Source organism: Panthera pardus, unplaced genomic scaffold, assembly GCF_024362965.1.
Source record: "Panthera pardus isolate Hobbes unplaced genomic scaffold, ASM2436296v1 HiC_scaffold_333, whole genome shotgun sequence".
NCBI classification, from domain to species: domain Eukaryota; kingdom Metazoa; phylum Chordata; class Mammalia; order Carnivora; family Felidae; genus Panthera; species Panthera pardus.
In genome coordinates this window covers 471,254-491,581 of record NW_026526914.1, presented here as the reverse complement: position 1 = coordinate 491,581, position 20,328 = coordinate 471,254, and the positions used below count along the sequence as shown (strand labels likewise).

General features: G+C 57.0%; 2 protein-coding genes across 2 annotated transcripts; both read right to left on the bottom strand.

Moving 5' to 3' along the window:
• Positions 1 to 6,263: 6,263 nt before the first annotated feature.
• On the bottom strand, positions 6,264 to 8,326 carry LOC128774548 (testis-specific Y-encoded protein 1-like; the record flags this gene model as incomplete). Its single annotated transcript, XM_053893614.1, has 5 exons — positions 6,264 to 6,335; positions 6,441 to 6,586; positions 6,725 to 6,836; positions 6,993 to 7,070; positions 8,294 to 8,326. Coding segments are annotated over 5 exons (441 nt in total), but the record flags the coding sequence as incomplete, so codon positions are not given.
• Positions 8,327 to 15,931: 7,605 nt separating this feature from the next.
• Positions 15,932 to 18,479, bottom strand: LOC128774547 (testis-specific Y-encoded protein 3-like; the record flags this gene model as incomplete). Its single annotated transcript, XM_053893613.1, has 6 exons — positions 18,297 to 18,479; positions 17,340 to 17,498; positions 16,570 to 16,647; positions 16,314 to 16,425; positions 16,076 to 16,221; positions 15,932 to 15,982 (listed from the first exon to the last, which is right to left on the bottom strand). Coding segments are annotated over exons 1-6 (729 nt in total), but the record flags the coding sequence as incomplete, so codon positions are not given.
• Positions 18,480 to 20,328: the final 1,849 nt, after the last annotated feature.

Sequence of the window (20,328 nt, the reverse complement as noted above, 5' to 3'; positions counted from 1 at the left end):
AAACGCAAACATAAGGAACCTCATTCTTAGTAATGCCATCATAGGAGGAGACTTCTATGCACTCACTCACTGCAATAGACAGATCATGTAAACGAAAAATCAACAAGCAAACGGGGGCTTTGAATGACACACTGGACAAGATGGGCTTCACAGATATGTTCAGAACATTTCATAATAAAGCAGCAGAATATACATTCTTCTCCGGTGCTCACGGAATATTCTCCTCTATAGATCATATGCTGGGGAAAACAGTCATCCCTAAGGAAGTTCAAAGAGATCGAGGTCACACCGTGCATATTTTCAGACCACAACACTAAGAGACTCGAAATCAACTACAAGAAACAATTTGGAAAGGTAACAAATACTGGGAGACTGAAGAACATCCTACTAAAGATTGAACGGGCTAAGCAAGGGTTGAAAGAGAATATAAAAAGTATACGGAAGTCAATGAAAATGTATATGGAAGTCAGTGATAACACCACAACCCAAAACCTCTGGGACGCACCAGGGTCGGTTATAAGAGGACCTATCTAGCAAGTCAGGTCTTGCTAAAGAAGAAAGAAAGATCTCAGAGACACAACCTCACCTTACGCCTTAAGAGGCTGTAAAAAGAACACCATACGAAACCCAAAACATTCAGGAGACAGAAAATAACAATGATTAACGGAAATTAATGCTATTGAAACCAAAAATCAAACAAAACAAAAACAAAAACAACCTCAAACAAACAAACAAAGAAACAAACCAAAATAGGAGAACAGATCAATGAGCCCAGAAGCTGCTTCTTTGAAGGAATTACCAAAATTGATAAGCCAGTCATCAGTTTGATGAAAAGGAAAAAGGAAAGGGCCCAAATAAAGAAACGCAAGAATGAAAGAGGAGACATCACAACCAACACAGCAGAAAGGCAAACAATAAGAAGAGAATATTAGGAGCCATTATTTGCCAATACAATGGGCAATCTGGAAGAAATGGACAAATTCCTAGAAATGTATACACTACCAAAGCTGAAAGAGGAAGAAAAGGAAAATTTGAACAGACCCATCGCCAGTAAAGAAATCAAATTAGTAATCAAAAACCTGCCGGAGGAAGAAGACTGCAGGGCCAGATGGCTTTCCAGGGGAGTGCCAGCAAACATTTAAGGAAGAGTTAACACTTATTCTCTTGAAGCTGTTCTCACAATAGAAATGGAAGGAAAACTTCCAAACTCTTTCTATGAAGCCAGCGTTACCTTGATTCCAAAACCGGAAAGAGACCCCACTGAAAAGGAGAACTATAGGCCAATTTCCCTGATGCACATGGATGCAAAACTCCTCAACAAGGTATTAGACACTCGGATCCAACAATACATGAAAATGTTATTCACCACGACCCAGTGGGATTTGTACCTGGGACGCAGGGCTGGTTCAACATCTGCAAAACAATTAACGTGATTCCTCACATCAATAAAAGAAAGGACGAGAACCACAGGATCCTCTCAATCGATGCAGACAGAGTGATGGACAAAATACAGCATCCTTTCCTGGTAAAACCCCTCAAGAAAGTAGGGATAGAAGGAGCACACATCGAGATCATAAAGCCATGTATGAACGACCCAACGTGAATATCATCTCAAGGAGCAAAAGCTCTCAGCTCAAGTCACGAACGAGACAGGAATGTCCACCGCCTCCACTGTTATTCAACACAGTATTGGAAGTCTTAGCCTCGGGCCTCTTCATCCTTCTGCTCCCCCTCTGCAGCTACTGCTCTTCCAGCCCTGGCTCTACCTTTCCTCCTCCTCCTCTTCTTCCCTCTGCTCACGTCCTCCTCAATTTCCTCCCCAGCTACTACTGCTCTTCGACTCGTGCTCCTCCTCTTGCTCGTCCTGGACTTCCTCCTCCTCCACTTCTTCCCTCGCCTGCACCCGATCATTCACTCGTCTTCCTCCTCCTGTAACTCCTCCCAGTCCTCTTCCTCCATCTGATCCTCCTCGTCCTTCACCTCTTCCTCCTCCTCCTCCAACTCTTCCTCCTAGGACTCTTCCTCCTTCTCCAGGTCCTCTCCTGCTACTGCCCTTCCTGCCCTACCTCTGACCTTTCACCTCTTCTTCCCTCTGCTCTCGTCCTAGTCGACTCCGTCCTCCAGCTGCTCCTGCTCCTCTGGCCCGTAATCCTCCTCTTCCTGGTGCTGGACATCATCCTCTTCCATTTGTCCTTCTCCTGCACCCAGTCATTCACTGCTCCTTCTCCTCCTCCTCTTCTTCTAACCCCACCCAATCCTCTTCCTCCAACTCCTCCTGCTCCTCCTCTCCCTCCACCTCTTCCTCCTCGGGCTCTTCCTCCTTCTGCTCCTACACTTCTACTCATGCTCTGGAACCCTGGCTCTATCTTTTCTCCCCACCCTCTTCCCTCTGCTCTCGTCCTCCTCAACATCCTCCCCCAGCTGCTCCTGCTCCTTTGGCTCGTGCTCCTCCTCATCCTGGACATCCTCCTCCTCCACTTGTTCCCTCTCCTGCACCCAATCATTCACCCTTCTCTTCCAGCTCTAACTCCTCCCAATCCTCTTCCTCCAACTCCTCCTCATCCTCCTACTCCTCCTCGTCCTCTTCCTCCTCCAATGCTTCCTCTGGACATCCTTCTATTCTCCAGGCACATCTTTGTCCCTTAAGACTACCACAATCTCCTCTAAGGACGGGAGCAATAGATCTCGCACTGCCCCCAAGTCATCCGCAATGAGCACCGGACCCTGCGGATGGGCTCTCACAGGCCTTTGTGTCCCTGCAAAAGGAGCCTGGCAACCTCCCAGGCCTCCCGGGGAGACTCGGTAGTGGGAACCTGGGAGCAGCGACGGGATCCCCGGTGCAGCGACACCCAAGGGATGGTCATATCGTGCTCTGTCTTTTCAACAACACCTACAGCAGTATCGGACCTAGAGGCCGGGACCCAACGGGCCTCCCACGCGACCCCTGACCAGCCAGCCTTGTGTCGGCAGCGCCATCCAGGAGGAAGCTCACCGACACGTATGCCAGGCCTGGGACCCCAAGGCGCTTCGATCACCCCCTAGGCGGATAAGGTCAGGCCTAGGTTACTGCATGGGACCTGATGCATCCGTACAGTCGTCCCCAGTTCCTTGTAGGACAGGTCGGACATCCTCCACTGGGCCATGGGGTCTCCATGCTGTCAGCTGGCAGCAGCCAACACATGACCAGCGGTACTGGGACACCGTCAAGCCTTTCCTCTCATGCTGGACGGTGGCCGTGTGTTTACCGAAAGCCCTGTATGGGGGCCACGGGCTGCGGGGAAGGCAGGTAGGTGGGTGGCCAGGCACAGACGAGACCACCCGCTGTGATCCCGCAGGGTCACTGGGACTTCACTTCCATCTGGCCCACACGCAAATTCTAGGGATGGGGCTTTGGGGGCAGTGCGGAAGCCTTGCAGCTTCAGCGTCAAGGAGCTGGGCACACACACCTGTGGGCACAGCCGGCAGCAGACTGGGACCAGTGTTCCTCCCTAGGCCCCTTTGACCGTCCACCACCTGAGAAGAATACTGGAGGGGCTGTACGGCTTTAGCCTCCCCAAAGCGCACACACAGTGGGCCATGTGCTGCCCACTGTGGTTTGGGGCAGGGCGGGGGGAGCCCGGTCAGAATCCTGACCACAATGTCCACAGCATCCTCTGTCGACATGCAACCGCTGAGACACTGAGAAAGGAACCCAGTTCCCCATTTACATGAGGCCAGGAGTCGACAAAGCCTGAGGCTAATCAGGGTCACCCGCACAGGGACTGAGAGGCGCATTCTGGCACCACTTACATGCAAGGGGAACACAGTTCTGGGACACACCTTGACATGTCCCCAGCCCAGCTGCAGCGACAGTGGTGATCTTGTGCTGCGGGGAGAGGTGTTGCTGGCAAGGAACTGTCCCCTCAGAGAGCAGCTGGCAGGCTGCTCACCTGCCCATCCACACATGGATCACGCACACCACCCTGCTATGGCACCCCTGGGGGACTCAAGTCACCTGAGGTCTAGGGTCCCAGCTCCTCCCTTTCCCTGGGCCTGGTGCACAGGAAGCAGAGAGGAGAGCCCCAAGGAAGAGCTGACTGGCGACAAAACATGGCTCGTCTGCCAAGAGCAGAGATTTTTGCTAGACGGCTCCCTCCAGGGAAATACCTACGCCCTCTGCACACCACGTAGCCTGACAGGTTGGGTTCCCTAGCTACCCTGTGCACAAAGCCTGGGCACACCATGTAGCCCCTACGTATTTGCTACTGTCGGCCCACCAGAGCCACTCACACACACACACACACACACACACACACACACACACACACACTCACTCCCACCTAGACACACACTAACACACACACAAGCACACTTACTCACAAGTGGTCCACTGGCCACTGGACACAGGCTGTCCTCCCCTCGGCCCCCCTCTTGACCTTGCACCAATCTCCCTTTTGCATCCTGACTTGAGCCCCCTGGCACAGCAACGATTGCACCCATCCCAGCGATTACCATCAGGACTCAGGAGGGAAGGGACTGCACTCTTGTATTCTGGCACCTGACCGTCCCACATAAGCACCTCATTCACACAGACCGCTGTGTCTCTCCTTGTCTCTCCAGTGGCCTAACCACCCACTCCTGCACACACAGAGACACACGGCTACGCAATCGCACGAACATATGCACGCTCACACTGCCGGCACCACCACGGATCTCAGGCCCAGTTTGCCACAGACGCCCACACACACTCGCACGAACTCACGCTGGATCTCTGCCCTCGTGCGTACTCTCTCCATGAATTCCCACTCATAAGCCTCGCTGCTGCCCACAACCCACACCTGCCCCTCCCCCTCACACATCTCCCATCCTGAGCCACTGTCTGAGGACAGGGCTCGGGGTCAAAGGAGCCCCGGGTGTGGGAGGCAGCAGCAAGGTATACTGCCATCGACTATGAGAAGGCTGCCTGCTCCTGAGTTGTCCGGGGACATGTGGTCTTAGCTCTGATCCTGACTGGAGGCTTTGCTGACTGGATTCTATCTCACCAAGGACACAACACCCCTCTGGGAGCAAGGGTCCTGGATGAAAACCCCCCGAGTCCTGGCCACACTGTACCACGACCCAATGGACCAATTTGGTCCCACTGTGCAATCCCCTTCCCTGCCTTTCGGCTCTGGCCTATACAATAAATCTCCAAATAACAGGTCTGTCTCTTCCTCCTCCTCCTTCCAGGCTCTTCCTGCCCAAGAAGGCAGGCCTCTGTGCACATGGCAACACCGGCCCCACCCCAGTACTGCACCTCTCCTGCACACACAGAATCACCCGGGCAGCGGCTAGGACAGTCACACTCAGGTCCCGTTCTCGTCGAGCCTCCTTGCGTCCCCCATAAACACACACAAACACATACACAAAAACAGAAGGGTTTTTAGCTTCCTGTATGTGTCCACATAAACATCGTGGAACCTCTTCAAGGCTGCCACACGTTATCTCTTCCTCAATTCTCTCCGGGGCACGTAGAAGACAGGAGACTCATCCACCCATCTCTTCCAGCACTGGTGGCGTCCTCCATTGTTTCTGCATGGGCAAAGATAGAAGCTCTGCGCCATTCACGCCCACACAGATGCAGAGCCCCTGACGCATGTGGGCACACGCAGACACATTTGCGTACACGCGCACACACGCACCCCCACGCAACAGACACCAAGAATGATACGGGATATTTGCAGATACATCCCAGATGGTGTCACTCTTGTGCCTCGCCCTTTTGCGATCCCCCTTGCTTTCTCACCCAGGGATTCATTTCCAGCCCCCAATGGCCTTGGACCAGTTCTAAGAATGGCTGTCGGGTTGCGGGAGGACATGGCGTGGTGGGGCACATGGAAGGAAGTGCGAGATTCTCACCACAGTGGCGCCTGGGGACACGGCAGCTCCTGACCCAAAGACTGGCAGGCAAATCCAGACTGAAGGAGCAGGGGGAAGCCCGGGACAGGGCGGACATCCACGGGGAGCATTTGTGGTGAAGCACTGCTCCTCCCCAGTTGCTCTCCAAAGCCCCAGCCCACAGCACAACTGCATTTGGTTTGCAGGCTTCGACCCTCTGTGTGTTTGCAGCTGAGTCTCTGCAGGTCCCCTGTCATCCTCCCACCCTCTCCCCATGCTACCTGTGTCCCTGTCTTGGCGGACCTTCCATTTCCAAGCCAATGTGTGGCCCACGTTCCCTTGCCCATACAACACGCAGGTCAACACACCGCATACTGGGGTCCTCACCGACACGTGAGCACGTCAGATCACTGTCTGCTGGTCCCTTCCTCCCTCAGGTAGTACTGCAGGGGATTGGGCCACAGGTCCTCGATGATGATCTGGAAGAGGACACAGGCCGGCGCCACATTGGGCATAGCCCACTCTCCTCTCTGGCCGGGGGCCACCCACATCCCCACTGCTGACGAAGGCCTCAGGGGCCCCACCTCGGCAATCCTGTTCGCCCCTGGGCGGCTGTGCTCACACAGCCAGTTGAACAAGTTAAGGCTGGTGGGGTCATGCCTGCGACTGGGAGCTCCACGTTCATAATCCCAGAACCACTGGACTGGAGTGGAACGCGATATCCTGTAGCCTGCAGGAAGAGAGGATTTGAGGAGCAAGCTGATGGCCTCCTCCCCACCCACCTGCCCCTCCCCCTCTCCCTCCCTCCTGCCCCTGATTCATGCTCCTCATCCCCCTGCCCCGCACCATCATGGGACCCACACCCTACCAGCAAAGCTCAGCTGAAACTCCTTAATGATCACTGGGTTCCGGAAGTACGGGTTGGCCCCAAAGAAAAACATCACTCTGCAGCGGTACTTGGGATGGCCCACTTCTTCCACCTGCCGTGAGCAATGGGACAGGAGGGGGCAAGTGTCCTCCCTCGGGGTCCTGAGCTACTTGCCTGGCTGTGAGGGTGAGCACCTTTGCCTCACCTTCTCCTGCCCAAATCCCACACCCGACGGGACGGCCCCCAGCCACAGCCTCCCCGGTCTCACCTCCAAGTCGACCACGTAGCTGAGCACGTCTTTGTCCTGGGCACCGATCATGGCCGACAACTGGGGGTGATTCAGAATCTGTGCTGTGTCAAGGAGCTGTGCCTTCAGATGCTGTGGAAACAGACACAGCCCCCCTCCAACCCTCCCAGGCTAAGAGCAAGGGACTAGATCACGGCATGTGCAGAAAGACCAGGAAACACTAGTCCCCACACTCCTCAGCCTCTGCAGATGCATCAGACCCCATCGACACTGGGCAGTCCGTTGGCTTCCTGTACCTCCCACGCTGTCTGCACACAGCAGGGAGAGACTCCACTGCCTGCACGCCTCACAGTTCCTTCCTATATCTGACCTGTGTGGGCTGCCAGCAGCCCATCATAGCTTGTGATGTCGGCATGTGCTCTGACCCCTCCTCACGGCTGGGTTTCTTGGCATATTCCCGTGAAGACCTATGTTGTCACCAGCCTCCTGAGTCCAGATGGAATAACATGGCTTACAGGAACCCGACTGCACACTTACGCTGCAAGCAGAGGGTGTGGGAGGGAGAAAGAGATCGAGAAGCACGGACGAGGAGGGCCGAGGAGGGAAAAGGATTAGACACAGTGACACAGCCAGTCCGGAGAGAAAGACATGGGTGGGACCGAGCCGGAGCCTGAGGACAGAGAGGGAAGCAGGGGTGGAGATACCAGGAGAGAATCCTCTGTGTGTGTGTGTGTGTGTGTGTGTGTGTGTGTGTGTGTGTGTCATGTGTCAGGGTCTGGGGAGGCAGCTTGTACCCCATTCGGAGTGGGTCTCAGTCGTCCTACTGTCTGGCAAAGGGGCGTGGCGTGGTTCCACTAAAGGTCATGAGTGTGTGTCTGAAATGCTCTCTTTTGAAGGAACTGCTAGGAAACGTGCACAGCCTGTGAATGTGAAGGTGGGTGTGCGGCCTGCGTAACTCTCCCATTTTGCAGCGAAATGTTTCCTTGCCTTATCTGCTCTGAGTGAAGGCTGCTTTGTGCTACCCTAGCTCTGGTAGCATGGGGACACATGGCTCGTGTCTGCAAGTAATATTTGAGACCAGCCTGCAGGCCAACGTTGGCGGAGACCTAGAGGAAACAGACCCAGTCACCAAGTCCCCCCATCCCCAACAACCGCCCCTGTCCAAGGCCTTACACTGGATCCCAGACCACACCAACCCAGGGCCAGGGACCATTCCCCAGCTCTCCTCTCTGGGGGCCATCGCCCTGAGGCACCCTGCTCTCAGTGCCCAGCCCTCCTGCACAACAGCCCCCGCCATCACCCACCAGCACAAGGAAGGATACCGCCTGGGCCCAGAAGCCAGGGATGTGCTTGATGATGGCCCTTCTGTGATCCAGGTAAGAAATCTGCCTCCGAAGAATCCTGCGCTTCAGCCGCCATAAGGCCCTGGAATCCTGGGCATTCCCAGCGCTGATCTCCAGCTGAAGACGCTCCAGTGCTGCCAGCGGGTCCTGGCCTGAGGCAGGACGCAGCGCTGGCTCTTGCTGCTGCAGCGGCTGTGAGAGCTGGGGCCCCTCCTCCGCCTCTGCATCTGCCTCGCGCTTCTCCTCTTGCTCCTGAAACTCCTCCTGCTGCTGTCTCTCAACTTCCACCTCCTCCTCCTCCTCGTGCATGTCCTCTGCTTCTGGCTTGGCTTCCTCAGAATTCTCCTCTCCAGCCACCTCATCCTTGGTCGCCTCGCCGTCCTCTTCCTCCTCCCCGATCACCACCTCAGCCGCCACCATTCCGTCATCCAATATCAGCACCAATTCCTCCGCTGGGCTTGCCACCTGTATCTCACACCCGGCCTGGGTTTCCTGCACAGGATGGGCGCTTGCCGCCCCTGAACCTGGGGACTGCGGCCAGCCCACGCCCTCCAGCGCCCCTGCATTCCCGCGGGGCCGGGACTCTCCACCTTTCGCATCCGGGACGATCAGGGCCCAGGGTCGGCGGGAATCTCCGCTTTGTCCGGACCGCGACACGCTGGCCATGACGCTCGGCCCCGGCCCCAGTGTAGCTAGGGCAGCCTCAGGACAAGGACAGGAAACGGCAGCAGGTGGGGGGAGCCTTGGCCGCAAGACCATTAGCTCCCTGAAGCCTCCCGCCGCAGCCCGCCAAAGTTGAGCGCAGGCGCACGGGCTCTGGGATTTGAGGACTCCGCATTGGCTGTGGCTGCTGTGGAGGAGGGGCCGAGACAGAGGCAGTGAAGAGTGTGCGCATGCGGCCTGGGGGCGAAGTGGTTCCAGGGCAGGTCAGGCCAGCTGGCCAGGTTCGGGGAGCAATCAGTTGCAAGACAGCAAGACAGGGTGCTGGCCGCCAGCAAGCGCGCGCCAATGGCCGGTCCAGGCTCTGGAGCGAGTGCCAAGGTGCCAGCGTGGCCCCCGTTTGCCGCATGTCCTCTTCAGCGCTGTCACCTTCCAGCCTTCACTTGCGAGGTCCCCGGTATCGCGCAGTCTGTGGTCGCTTGTACACCCTTTCCCCAGAGGCCTCACTACGGGCACCAGAGCATTCAGCACAGGATCGTCCACGCCGTGAGCCACTCCCTGCTCCGTGCCTTGCCCCTTCTTCATGAAGCTGGGGCAAAGCCTGGAGAAGTCCTTAGTGTCACGCCTACCGGGGCCACATGGCCGTCCCCACGGTATCTCCTCGTTGGCCGTCAGGCTGAGGGCGGCGGTAAGGTGGGTGCCCACCCAGAACCAGTGACACCCACCCTAGACCCACCCCACCGCCATGTCCTTGCAAGAACACAGCTCAGTAGACCTCACTGCACTGCAATGCAGAGCAAAGAACAACCCCCAGAGCACCATCTGCCACTGGTGCCCTACTGATCTCCGTACAGAGCGCCAGGGAGATGGGGTAGTAGGATTTAGCAGCTTGCTCCGGTCCTGAAATCTAACCTTCCACTAAAAGGAGGACGACTCCAACCACGCAGGGCACGTAGGGGCCCTTCACCGAGAATTGCAGACTTGTCTGTGTCTGTCTCTGAGAAAGCCCCGTGCCTGCTTTCACTAGTACACACGAAAGCAGACGAGTTCCCTTCCCATTTCCCAGGCACCAACAAGAATTCTGAAGAAGCATGCACCCAGACACAGAAGGTCCACTGAGAGAGACAGTGAAAAAGAGACACACAGAGAGACAGAGCTATAGAGGGAGAGAGAGAGACACGTGCTAGCAGAGCAGATGAAGGAAGGACGAGTGGAGGGGAAGACCAGCCTGGAGAGGGAGAGTCCGGGGAGATTGGCGGGAGAGACAGGGAGGAGGAGCAAGACAAGAAGAGACAGAGGGGCACCTATTACAAGGAAGACAGGCGGAGACAGGGGGAGGCATTAGTGATGGAGAGGAGGGAGACGAAGACAAAGAGAGCTGGAAGGAAAGTGGGAGGGAGGGACAGGAAGAAGACAAGGGAGGGGGAGGCAAGGAGAGGGTAGGAGGAAGGAGAGCAGGGGCAGCCGAGGCGGAGACAGGTGGGCTGACTCTGAAGACAGGGCAACTGCAGTGTGCACTCTCTTTCACCTGGTGAAATTCACCTGTGCAATTTGCACAGAGACGAATGCTCTACAGTGGTCAGCCCTCAGCACAAAAGGCACCGCTCCCACCTGGACCTTAAGGGCAGTCTGAAACGATCGCTGAACTAGAAGGAAGCTGCAGTGAGGTCATTCGGGGTGAGGAAGAGGGCACCGCAGGGAAGAAAACAAGGACCCGTTCCCCACAGGGCTGCTGGAAGTCCTGTACTTACCAGCAGGAGACAGCAAACGGGACTGCCGGAAAGACACAGCAGAGATTTAGGCACAGCACATGCGGGAAGAAATCACGTCCCAAAGCTCGGCAAATTCAAGCAAAAGCAGAGGCTGCACATCCATGAATGTCAATGCTTTCCGAGTGGAACCAACGAAGTTCTCACAGATGCCCAGGAAATGTGCTCAACTCTGAGGCCCCCTCGCCTCTGGCAAGCTTCTCATCCAAAGCGACTCATTACAGAGAAAGTGTGGACCGTGAGCAAAAGAGCCAAGGTCTCCTTCGGATCCCCGGACGCAGACAGGTGATCCGCCCAGTAATTTCAAGCCAACGTATGGTGATAAAGGTTACCTTCCACCACAGTGATGGAGGAAACTCGCACCCGAGGGGAGGACAATGAGTGAGAACCGCATCCCAGGCTGTAAGCTAAGGACAGACCATCAAGCTGTATTGGAAGGTCACGAGACCGTGACTCAAATGTCTGTACAGACACAGAGCGTCTGCAGAAGCACGAGGGCTGGATAGTTGTAAGCAGGTAGCAGGATTTCTAAGTCTGGGCTGCCTGTATGATACGAAAGGCTAACACGTGCAAGCAGAGCTATGCCCATGTGATGCGGATCAGCCTCCTGAGGCGGTACTTTGTACCCTGTGGAGGACCTGGGAGACGCATGCAGGCAGGCTCCTTGTGCACCTCTGCCACCAGGCACACGTGTGGGAAACGTAGGGCCAAAGGGTTTGCCGCCGGGCTTAGTGTGGCTCACCCTTCTGCGGGTGCATTGAGCATCAGTGCAGAAAGCACTGGGCTCACTGAAAGAAGCCAGCCCCTGACAGAAGCACAGTGGTGGTGAGCCCTGCCTGATGGATTCCTGAGGAGACTAAAGGAGTTAAAGGCATGCAGTCCACCAGAGAGTAGAGTGGTGCTAATCAGGGGAGGGTGCGATGAGGAGGTGTCGGGGCTCGGGTGTGAAGATGCAGTCATGCCATGTGCATGAGTTCTGGAGATTTAACTTGCACAGGGCAGCCGTAAGCAATGCTTCACCGCCTCGTCAGATTTCTCAGAGGCAAGTGCTCTCACCACACACAAAGAGGGGTCGCTGAGAAATGTCCCGGTGAAGGTGGCTGGACGGAGCGCTTGCACGTGAAGGATACGGGCACATCCGTCACTGCCCGTTGTGTCCCTCAGGCACGCACTAGTCCTGGTGGACTAAGCTGAGCTCAGAACCCAGCAGTCAAAGGTGTCAGCCTCGTTCCTGCAAACATGGATCAGACTCCCAGGTAGGACGTAATGGACAAATTAGGGACCAGAACACACAGGAGGCACAGGGAAACGAGACACACACTGGCAGGGGGAAGTCTCTCCCAGCCAGGAACATGCCACGTGGCAAAAGAGTAAGTGGGAAAACGTTGCCGGTCCGCTTTTCACAATTTACGCCTGCATCTGCAATGTGCCGGCCAGTGACGTTTGAGCCCCTCGGGCGCAAAGGGTTTGAAAACAGAAGGACAGAAAATAGAGGTGTGACGGAATGCTCACAGCAAGCCAGCTGCATTTGGGGACATTAACTGGCTGGCAGTGAGTGCATGGCCAATCCTCTGACGAAGGTCCTACAGGCACGGAAGGATTTCTGGCTCCTGGAACATAGAACAGAACACGCAGAAGCCCCTCCACCTGACAGCAGGACAGCAACTGGATCTGTCAGTGGAAGAAAGGGGTTGAATGCAGAGGGAAGCACACTCAAGCGCAGAAGCATACACCAAAGACAAGACAGGCCACCAGAGCCACAGCTGACCCAACACACAGGTGTGCAGAGACGAAGGCGGTTACACGGGTACAGCTGTGCCCACTTAGGCCAGGCAAGGAGGCATCACCAGAGAGGTGTCGGCACAGGCAAAGCCAGGAAAAGACACAAACACGCCAGGGCTCACTCAGGGAGACAGAGGAGCACAGGCAATGCGAGACATTTCCTGTGAACAGAGAACAACGTGACGATCCCGACAGGCCAATGAGACACGTGTGGTTCAGAGACATGGAAGTCAGAAGGCTCCTGAATTGCTGAGGGTGTCCTCTCTCGAGGGACAGCACTCTGGAGCCCACACACGCTGATGTTGGGGTGGAAGAGGCCGCTGGGCAGCAGATACAGTTGTGCAGGGGGTTTAGCAGCTCCTGGACCCTAGGGCTCCCCGGGGAGAGCTGCGGATACGGGAGGACACCCGGGGATGCCGGGTGTGCAGCATGAGGGCTGTAATCCCTCGGACACAGAGCACCGAGGCCTCTGCCCACGGACCTCAAGTGTCCACACTCGAGGGTTTGGCTCTGGGTGCCGTGAGTGCATTCCACACCCACACCTTGTCCGTACCTTGTCTTTGGGACAGGCCGGGCGGAAACGTCACCCTGGCCCCTAAGGAGGTATTGGCTGGAGATATTAACATGTGGGGGACCCTGTGTTCACCTGTCCCCTAAAGTGTTCCTGCTCGGCAAGACCTATCAAGTAACGGCCTGCTTGTGCAGGAAGATGCCCCAAAGGGCCCAGCCTCATGACCACTGAGGCCGTATTCCCACTGCACAATCACTGGCCATACTTTCTTTGGATGTTCACACCCAAAGACTCGGGTCAGCACTGGGAGCTTTTCCAGGGTACCCTGACATTTACCCATCAAGCAGCTGAGAAGACGTGCCTCTCCAGCCAGTGTGCAGACAGCAGCGAGAGAAAGGCCTGCCTTCCCTTCTAGAGAGTGCGACAGCCTCTGCCCTGGAAGAGGTAAGGCTTGGTCGCACAGATCCTCAACTCCACAGCGTGCTGACACCCCGCTGACCGTGTTGTCTGCATATGATAGGGGCAAGAGGCCTCCATGCATTGGGACTGCCCACGCCTTCTCTGGAATAGAGCCACTGCAGAGAAGGCTCTTGTACTGCAGAGCTGTGCAGTGGGGATCCTGGGGAGCTTGGGCAGCTTGGGAGACAGGAATATTAGTGTCGGGAGGTCAGTGTCAGGCACGCTGTGCTGGGGGCCGTGTTACATGGGGATACAGAAGAGCCTGCGATGGACAAGGCTGAACTCTGTCGACTGCACTGCTCGCACGGTGGAGCTTTTGCCCCATCCCTAGCACAGACATCTCTGGCAAGCAGCCATCTGCTGTGTAAGGAGTATCCCAGCACTCACGTCTTCGCAGGTGAGGCTCGTCCCAGTCCTTTCTAAGCTCCAGGCCTGCCGGGGACCTCTGCACAGAATGCTAAGGCCTCACAAGTCCATCGTTCCCTATGTGGCTGAGGCAGCCTTTGTCCTGGCACTCAGGCAAAGGAACACAGGCTGCCTGGGACGAGGCGACCTCCCTGAGCGCCTGCTGGTGTTTGCACTTGGGAGTCTTCTCACAAGTCTCACATGGCGTGTTGGACACACGGCTTAAGCCTGTGGACACAGAGGAAGAGCATCACCCGACTCATCACGGCTGATGATGAGAGGGCAGAGGGCACACGGGAGAGGTTGGCGTGTTCGTGCCCTTGAAGAGCCCCACCTCCCCGCGACCCTCCCCTCTGTTGGCTTGCAATCCGGGCCACCCATTCGTAACCAGAGGTCTTTTCAGAAACAGCAAAGTTCACACAAGGGCATCAGCACTAGGACTCCTTCAGGAGTCTTGTGTGTGTGTGTGTGTGTGTGTGTGTGTGTGTGTGTGTGTGTGTGTGTGAGAATAAGTGAAGCGGTGTTTGGGAGGCTCAGCTTCAGGAAGTGGAACCAGAAAAGTTCGCTGTGATTTTGGAGTTGCGTGAGACTGTAGTGGGCTGTTTTCTCTGCAGTGTGTATGTTGTCCCTGTCAACTCTGCCTGAAGCAGAACTTCATCGGTCTTACCCACCCACTCTGCCTCTGGTCCCTCGGTTCCTTCCCCTGGACGCCAATCTTACAACCTGCTCACAATCCCTCAAATATGTGTGGCTGGTCCTGAGATCCTGACCTTGTCCACAAGACAGTCTGCATTGGTAGACGTCTGAAAACCAGAGGGTAATCAACCCTGGGAATTCCTCCCTGTGTGGCGGTTCAGTCAACATGACTGAGGGTGTCCCCATGCGGGATTCTGGGGGCACCATCATGGACATGCCCAATCCCTGAATATTGGACATCCCTGGCCTGTGCTGGCCTCTCCGTTTCCTTGAATTTCCTCATTTTCACAGGAAAGCTATGAACCTGGGCACTGGCCTTTCTCTCAGGTTTGTGCCCTGGCCTCCCTCACTCAAGTCCCCATTGCTTCAATCTTACTGACCTCACATGCAATCCCAATGTGTGACCCATCCCTACGGACAATGTCCTACGTCCCGCCCTTCCTTGGAACTCCAATGTGCAGGCACAGAACACTTACACCTCTGGACAGCCGCATGTATACATGGACACGCCCCAGAGCGAACCTGAGAGGAAGACACACACAAACACTTCATGCTGTTTATCTCCCATTCTATATTTCTTCAAATGTATTGGACCCCCGCCCTGCGCCACGTGTCACCACCACCCTTGTCCTTATTTCATGGCCAGGAGAATCTTGTGGACCATCGGTGAGCATCGGAAGGGTTTCCACTGGGGTCGATGAAGTGTGACGCTCCTTCATACTCTTCTCAAGATCGTGCATATCCCTGGGATATATGGGTACACACAGACAGACAGACAGACAGACACACACACATACACACACACACACACACACACACACACGCACACACACACACACACACACACACACACACAGGACAGGTGAGAGTCTTATCTTGGCCCTGAGTAAGGTTGCTTGAATGTTTCCAAACGGAAAGTAGGATGGGAGGGTGTGATAAGCTGTGCCAAAGCTGACAAGGGGATCCAGAAGCCAGACAACATGTGGGATGGTGGTAGGAGGCCTGAGGGTGGGGTTCATGGTCCGGGAATGACAGTTGTCACCGTGCTATGTGATGAGCCAGCTTTGGTTGTCCCGCTTTGCTCATTCTTTTTGTCTAGCCCCCTTCCCACCTTCAGGCTCCCCAAAGGGGCAAAGCCTCTTTGACACGTTACTTCTTAAGACTCCCTGTCTCAGGCTGATGCCCTTTTGACCTGGGGTCACCTCCTGTGCCGCTGTGAGTCTCGGTGCCTCCATGCAGAAGAGAATTGTGCCCTGGACCCCATGACACACATTTCCATGCCCACACCCTTGGCTGCTCACCTCTTTCCCTCTCAGTTCTCTCTCCTGGGGCCTCCTTCATCTTGAAATACGGCAGGGGGTTGGGCCAAAGATCCTCTATGATTATCTGGTAGGGGAGACAGGCCAGGCCTCAGGTAGCTATCCCACGCAGTGGGGGAACCCATGAAAATCACCTCCCTTCCTTGTTACAGGGCCCCACCTCAGCAATCCTGCTAGAGCCGGCAAAGCTGTGGTCAGAGAACCAGTTGAAGAAGTTGAGGCTGCTGTTGTCATGCCTGCGTCTGTAGGCCTCCTGTCTGTACCTTGGGTACCACTGGATGGGACTGGAATGAGACGCCCTATACCCTGCAGGAAGACGAGTATGTGAGAAGGCGCCAGAGAACTAATCACATTCAACCCTGCACCCACTGCCGCCCATGCAGTCAGTGGACACTTACCATCAAGGCCTAGGACATACTCCTTCGTAACGACTTCATTCTGGAAGTAGGAGTTCTTGCCAAAAAACAGCAGGATCTTCCGGCATTCCCTGGGAAACTTGTGTTCCTCCACCTGCCGTGGTACAGTGGGGCAGAAATGTGAAATCTTGTTCCAGGAGACCCGCCCTCCCCTGAGGAAGGAACACATCACTTCTCCCCACCACCTCCCCTCCCCACACAGCCAGCCACCCACACCACCTCCCACTCCCAGGCCGACCTTCAAATTGGTCATGTGGCGAAGCATGCTTTCATCGGGCTTACTAATCAGGGCTGACATCTGAGGGTGGTTCACAAACTGCCGCAGGTCAAAGAGCCTTCAGGTGCTGGGCGTGAGAGAGCTCGAACCAGAGAACCAGTGTGGACAGCATCCAGGCGTCCTCCCCCCGGGACTGGCGTCCTCCCCCAGGCTCTCAAGCCCTCCCCACAGGCTGCGTCCAGGCCCACGGGGTCTCAGGATCGCGCAGGGCTCTGCTAGACACGCACAGGAGGCTGTGCATGCCCAGACGCCCGCAACCACGCCTAGCTTTGTGTGCTCGTGAGGACACTGAGGACGCTTACTTCCACACAGCCAGACAGCACACATCCGGTCTCGCGCCGACCAGTGGGCATTCACATCGCCTTCCCCGCAGCAAGATGCTTAGCGGGACCCAGAAACGTGCCCCCACGCGGCTTTGTGTGGGAAGAAGCCCTCGGTCATTTCCCCGACCTGGCCTGGACCTCCACCGCCACTCCCCACTCTCCCAGCGCTGTTTCCGTGCCAGGTGCGACGTAAAGCACACATGCCTCCCCCACCCCGGCACTGCCCTCCTCCCACACTCATTGCAGAGCCAGGACCACCGGATGGGATCACGTTTGCACGTTCCCGGCCACTGGAGCATGGCTTAGCTCCAGTCCCTGTCCTGGGTTCCTCTAAATGGCACCTCCCTTTCCTTCCTCTTGCGCAAGCCCAGCCCCCTGTGGACCCTCCACCAGCAGCAGGAAGGATACAGCCTTGGCCCAGAAACCACGGATGCCCTGGATAAGGGCACCTCTCTGCTGCAGATGTCGCTGCCGCCTCTGCCACATCCTGAGTTTGAGTCGAGCGTGCTCCCGGCTGGCTTGTTTATTCACCGGCTGTAGCTCTATCTGAAGGGCCTCCAGAGCCTCCAGAGCCTCCAGTGGGGAAGGGCAAGGACGGAGGCCTGACTCTACCTGCTCCTTCTTAGCCTGCTTCACCTGCAGCTCCTGGGCTTCTTCCACCCATCGGCCTTCCTGCTCACTCGGCTTCTGTTCCTCCTCCACCCGCTCCTCCTTGTCCTCCTTGCCCTCCACCTCCTCCTCGCCCTGCTGCTGCTCCTCCAGCGCTTCCTTCTCCTGCTCCTCTTCCTCCTCGGTTTGCAATTCTGCTCTCCCTTTAATGGCTCGCACGCCTTCCCTTCCTCCTCCTGCTCCTCCTCCTGGTCCCCTTCCCCTGCCACTGCCGCCGCCAATGCCTCCACCGCCACCGCCGCGGCCGGCGCCGTGGCCGCCGCCGCGCCCGCTTCTATACCCTGCTGCTCCTGCTCCTCCCCTTTCATTTCCGCCAACTCCTCCTCCTTCCGCTCTTCCTCCTTCTGCTTGGGCTTCTGCTGCTCCTCCTCCTTCTAATCTTTTACTCCTGCTGCCTCTCCCCCTCTTCCTCCTCCTCCTCCTCCTCCTTCTGCTCTTCTGGTCCTGCTGCTCCCCCTCGCCCTTCAGGTCCTCCTCCTCGTGAACTTGGACCTTCTCCTTCCCCGGCTTCTGCTCCTCGTCCTCCTCCCCCTTCTTCCTCTGCTCATGCCCCTCTTCCCCAGGCGCGTCCTCTTCCGCGGCCGCCACCTCAACCTCCTCCTCCGCCAGGCCCCACAGCGCCTCCACCGCCACTATGTCATGCACCAGCGGCACCGATATCTCGCTGGGGCCGCCCACCTGCCTCTCGGGTCGGGCCTGGCCTTCCTGCACAGGCTGTTCGCTTGTGGCCTGAGAGCCTTCGGCCTGCGGCACCTCCGGCCCTGCCGGAGACCCAGTGTCCCCACGGGCCCTCGTCTCTCGACCGCCCCGTTCCCGGTCGAAGGCGGCATGGGGGCTCCGGGCATCCCCAGTGTTTCGGAAACACGAGTCGCGCAACATGCGGCCCCGGCCCGAGACACCAACTGTGGCTCCTACCGACGACGAAGCGGGAGGTGAAAGCACGGCCCCCCTCCCCAGACCCAGTGAGTGGAGCCCTGAGGGCAATGGCTGGCAACTCGCTCCCCCTTCCTCCCAGAGCCCAAAGGTCGAGGGGGCGCATGCGCATGCGCATGCGCATGGTGCTGTACCCAGGATGCCTCGGCGGTGGCTATCGCTATGCCGATGCTGCCTCGGAGGCCTTTGTGGTGAGAGGTGTGCGCCTGCGGCTTTGAGGCTGAGGGAGCTCCAAGCCACGCCCAGGCCGCTTCACTGCCTTCAGGACCAATCATAGGGACGGTGGCGTGCGTGGCTTCGGCGGTCCCGCCCCTAGGTCACCCGGAAACTGGGGCGCGTCTGTTGCATAGGCAGGAAGGCTCTGGGCCCCGTGCAGTGCAACTCCTCCGGGGGGCTTGCAGCCGGCCCTCTGTGCGCTCTGGGTGCCCTGTTTGGCTTCTGGCCATGCGAAAGCGACCTTTGCATTCCACGCTGCGCTGGGCACGCGGCTATCTACACACACGGGTAAAGGGGGACCTCCCCGCTTTGCCCATTTACACCGCCACCTTTGTTCATTGTGCCCCTAGTCCGACAAATCCACTCAGCGGATCACCTTGGCTGTCCGGGAGACGCATGTCAGCTGTGCGCCTGCTGTCTGTGCACCCCGGTTTTCCATCTGCTCAGCCTCCTTTGCATACTCTCTACGTCCATCCTTGCTCCCAGAAGACATGTATGTCATGACAGCAGTCTAGCAGTGCACCGGCTAGGGAAGGTCGGTGACCAGAGGTGTGTGACGTGGAGAGGACGCCACACTAGGGGAGGCTGCGTATCATGCGCGCCGCTCTTGCCGTTTGTCCCCGTTGCCTGGAAAGTGACACACTGGCAAGCACACACCCCCCTCTCATGATGGGCTGCCCATTGCTCCCGTGTGTGGCAGTGCACAGGAAAGACCCGTGACCGTGGGCCCTGGGATTCCTGGAGCTTGTGTCTGTCCCACAGACAGCGGTCCCCTTCCTCCCACAATGCTTGGCCATCTTCTCACAGGGACCCTCCCCAGGCCTTCGTTGGCCGTATGTCTGTTCATCCTGGTCCCATTTCCTTTACCACTCACTTAGGCGGCAGGCTGCCATGAGCGTGGGCGCTGGCTCAAAACACTGTCCCCCTGTGCCACAGGCAGCGTGATTTCAAGGGTCTCCGAGAGGTATCGGGGGGTTGGGGGATGCAGTGTTGGGACCCAAGTGAGGGACACGCCCCAGGGTCTACATGAAGCCACATGACCACTTTGGGGAAGCAATAAGCTGCAGACGGTGTGCAGTGAGGGCGATGATGTGGTCTCCCTCCCTGTCAGGGCAGTGGTGATGTGGACTCCCTGCCGGTCTATGTCAGACAGCATAAGCTACACACACACACACCACACAGAGCCACTGCAGGATTGGAGGCTCGAGATGCATTGCCTGGCCAGGCACCACACTCATGCATTGCCTTTTCCCTTTGGTGGAATGCAGTGTTCCCCTACCTCTTTATGGGACCAGGAGGCTGCCAGGCAGGCGGGGGATTCTAGGATTTCCAAATTCGTGTGCCGGGCCCTCTGGCCAACATGTTGCTTCCGTGACACAGAAGAGGTTCCTCCAGACTCGCTGGGCTATGTCAGGATACGAACGGGGTACAGAAATGCTCCAGGGTGGCTGTGATATATGAGGCAGCACACCACCGCTTCAGGTGACAGCAATGCATAGAAACGCAGGTGGATGGGGGGAGGCTGAACAGGTGGTAGGGGGCTGAGAGGGGGTGGCCAGTGTGACCGACAGAGAGGCAA